At 46.7% G+C, this 3,034-nt stretch overlaps 1 protein-coding gene across 1 annotated transcript in view; it reads left to right on the top strand.

Moving 5' to 3' along the window:
* The window catches only part of LOC107301317 (acidic fibroblast growth factor intracellular-binding protein), a gene marked incomplete at both ends in the record, with an annotated part of 19,699 nt that overhangs the window by 12,389 nt on the left and 4,276 nt on the right, over nt 1-3,034 (top strand). Inside the window, 4 exons of the mRNA XM_015830559.1 lie at nt 120-129; nt 195-424; nt 1,466-1,592; nt 2,637-2,753. Of these exons, the coding sequence (XP_015686045.1) occupies nt 120-129; nt 195-424; nt 1,466-1,592; nt 2,637-2,753 (484 nt within the window). The remainder of the gene's footprint in view (nt 1-119; nt 130-194; nt 425-1,465; nt 1,593-2,636; nt 2,754-3,034) is intronic.

Raw genomic sequence — 3,034 nt, 5'->3', positions numbered from 1 at the left:
CTGGAGTAGATGGTCTCTAAAGTCCCAGTCCTGGCAACCTGGGAGGACATTAACTGGATGCATGCATGTGTTTAACTGTGGGTCTGTGCATGCTTTTTCTTAGCTTTGATTGGTTACAGTAGCCTTAAAGCCAGGCAGTCCACAAATATTTGCAGTCTGCAAATCTTCCCCTGGTGTGAAACTCACTTCTTGAGACAAACTTTCCCCTCTTCGGTTTTTCCCCAGTGGACGATGCCGTCTCTCTCCGCCTGCGCTCTGGCATCCTGGAGCAGACCGGAGCCACGGTTGACGTCCTCCAGAGTGACACCATGGACCATTACCGCACTTTCTACATGCTGGAGCGTCTCCTCCATTCGCCCCCCAAGTTGCTGAACCAGCTGCTTTTCCAGATCCCGCCTTGCCGACAGACCATGCTGATTGAGAGGTGGGCCAGCCAACGGGAGAATTGAGAAAATGGCATCTGGGTTGGGTTTGTGCAACACAGTCGCTTAGGACAGGGGTCTTCAGACTAGGCCCTTTGATGACTTGGGGACTTCAACTCCCAGAATTCCTCAGCCAGGCACGCATGCTTGGCTGAGGAATTTTGGGAGTTGAAGTCCACAAGTCATAAAAGGGCCACGTTTGAAGTCCCCTGACTTAGGAGGATTGTGGCAACTCAATTGTTTAGAAAAGTACTGTATGCGTATCCAGTCCAGGGAGTCATTTGAGGTTTTCAAGAAAGGACTGGACAGCCATTTGTCTGGAATACTATAAAGTCTCCTACTTGAACAGGGGGTTGGACTAGAAGACCTCTAAGGTTGCTTACAATCTTACGATTCGATGTTCTATGAAGTTCACAGACAGGTTTTCTTGTTCTGGGGCCACAGAAACTTCTCTGAATTAATCTGACTTTGGAATCAAGTCTATTACGGACTCCAGGTTATATAGTACATACAGTATCTCAGGTTTGAGAAAATCACTATTTACGTGATAATGTCAGGGATCTGAAGGATAAATTGTACAATGAATGCCTAAGGGAACTGGATACGTTTAGCCTAATGATGAGAAGGACTAGGGGAGACATGATAGCAGTCTTCCAATATTTGAGGTGCTGCCACAAAGAAAAGGGGGTCCACTTATTCTTCAAAGCGCCGAACGCAGGACAAGAAGCAATGGATGCAAACTAATCAAGGAGAGAAGCAACCTGGAACTAAGAAGAAACTTCCTGACAGTTAGAACAATTAACCAGTGGAACTACCTGCCTCCAGAAGCTGTGAATGCTCCAACACTGGAAGTTTTTAAGAAGAGACTGGACAGCCATTTGTCTGAAATGGTATAGGGTTTCCTGCCTGAGTAGGGGGTTGGACTAGAAGACCTCCAAGGTCCCTCCCAGCCTTAGGAGTCTACTTCTTTGTTTATTTGGACAGAAGCAATTCGATAAATGACGGTAATTATTTGTTCCTGCTCTTATTCGTCTAATTTCCAGGTACTACGCCTTCAATGACGCCTTTGTCCGTGAGGTCCTGGGTAAAAAACTATCAAAAGGAACCAAGAAAGATCTGGATGATATCAGTGCCAAAACTGGGGTGACCCTGAAAAGCTGCCGCCGACAGGTAAGTTTGGACCTGAATTCCCAGGACCAGCTTTTTTGTGGAATGAAAGGAAAATATGTTCTCCAGATACTTCGTGATGGAGAATATTTGCTTGTTTGTGTCCTGCCTTTATGTTTAAAAATAACAAGGCAGCGAACATATATGTAATAGGCCTTTCTCCTCCTATTTTCCCAAAATAATCCGCTGAGGTGCATTGGCCTGAGAGAAAGTGACTGGCCCAAAGCCACCCAGCTGAATTTCATGTCTAAGCTGGGACTAGTTCTAGTCCCGCCTTAGGCATGAAAGTTGATTGGGTGACTTTGTGCCAATCACCAGGAGACGGTGAGTTCTAGTCCCGCCTTAGGCATGAAAGCTGATTGGGTGATTTTGTGCCAATCACCAGGAGACAGTGAATTCTAGTCCTGCTTTAGGCATGAACGTTGATTGGGTGACTTTGTGCCAATCACCAGGAGACGGTGAATTCTAGTCCCGCCTTAGCCATGAAAGTTGATTGGGTGACTTTGTGCCAATCACCAGGAGACGGTGAGTTCTAGTCCCGCCTTAGGCATGAAAGTTGATTGGGTGACTTTGTGCCAATCACCAGGAGACGGTGAGTTCTAGTCCCGCCTTAGCCATGAAAGTTGATTGGGTGACTTTGTGCCAATCACCAGGAGACGGTGAGTTCTAGTCCCGCCTTAGCCATGAAAGTTGATTGGGTGACTTTGTGCCAATCACCAGGAGACGGTGAGTTCTAGTCCTGCTTTAGGCATGAAAGCTGATTGGGTGATTTTGAGCCAGTCATTCTCTCTGAGCCCAGCCCACCTCACAGGGTTGTCGTCGTGAGGAAAATTAGAGGAGGAGGAAGAAGTATTTGATATCTTCGCCACCTTGAGTCAGTTCTCAAAATAATAAAGGCGGGATACAAATAAGTGTAAAAATAAAATTGGTCAGACAAGGCGCAACCCTGCAGTCCTGATTTTTTTTTTTTTGCAACTGCAGACAAACTTGGTTGGCCTCCCGCGTTCATGTCCGGTGTTGTTGTTGTTTTTTTTCCTTCTGTTTCAGTTTGACAATTTCAAGCGTGTTTTCAAGGCCGTGGAGGAACTGCGCGGATCTTTAGTTGAAAATATTCAACAGCACTTCTTGCTTTCCGATCGCTTAGCCGGGTACGAAAATAAGCATGTGTGATGTTTGTGCTTAAGATAGAGTTTTGAGGACTCCTACTTTGGACAGGGGGTGGGACTAGAAGATCTCCAAGGTCTCTTCCAGTCCTATGATTCTATGAATCCCAGATTCTGGGCACCCAATCCACCATAGAATTCAAGGAGAGATTTTTGGACTAGTCTCTGTCTCTCTCGTGTCTTTCCTTCCTCCCTCCCTCCCTCCCTCCTCCTTCCTTCTTCCTTCCTTCCTTCCTCCCTCCCTCCTTCCTTCCTCCCTCCCTCTCTCCCTCTCTCCTCCTT

The sequence above is a fragment of the Protobothrops mucrosquamatus genome, unplaced genomic scaffold, assembly GCF_001527695.2.
Source record: "Protobothrops mucrosquamatus isolate PMUCROS unplaced genomic scaffold, P.Mucros_1.0 scaffold11487, whole genome shotgun sequence".
Classification (NCBI taxonomy): Eukaryota; Metazoa; Chordata; class Lepidosauria; order Squamata; family Viperidae; genus Protobothrops; species Protobothrops mucrosquamatus.
The sequence above is the reverse complement of the archived record's forward strand: the minus strand, read 5'-3'. Positions and strand labels throughout refer to the sequence as shown.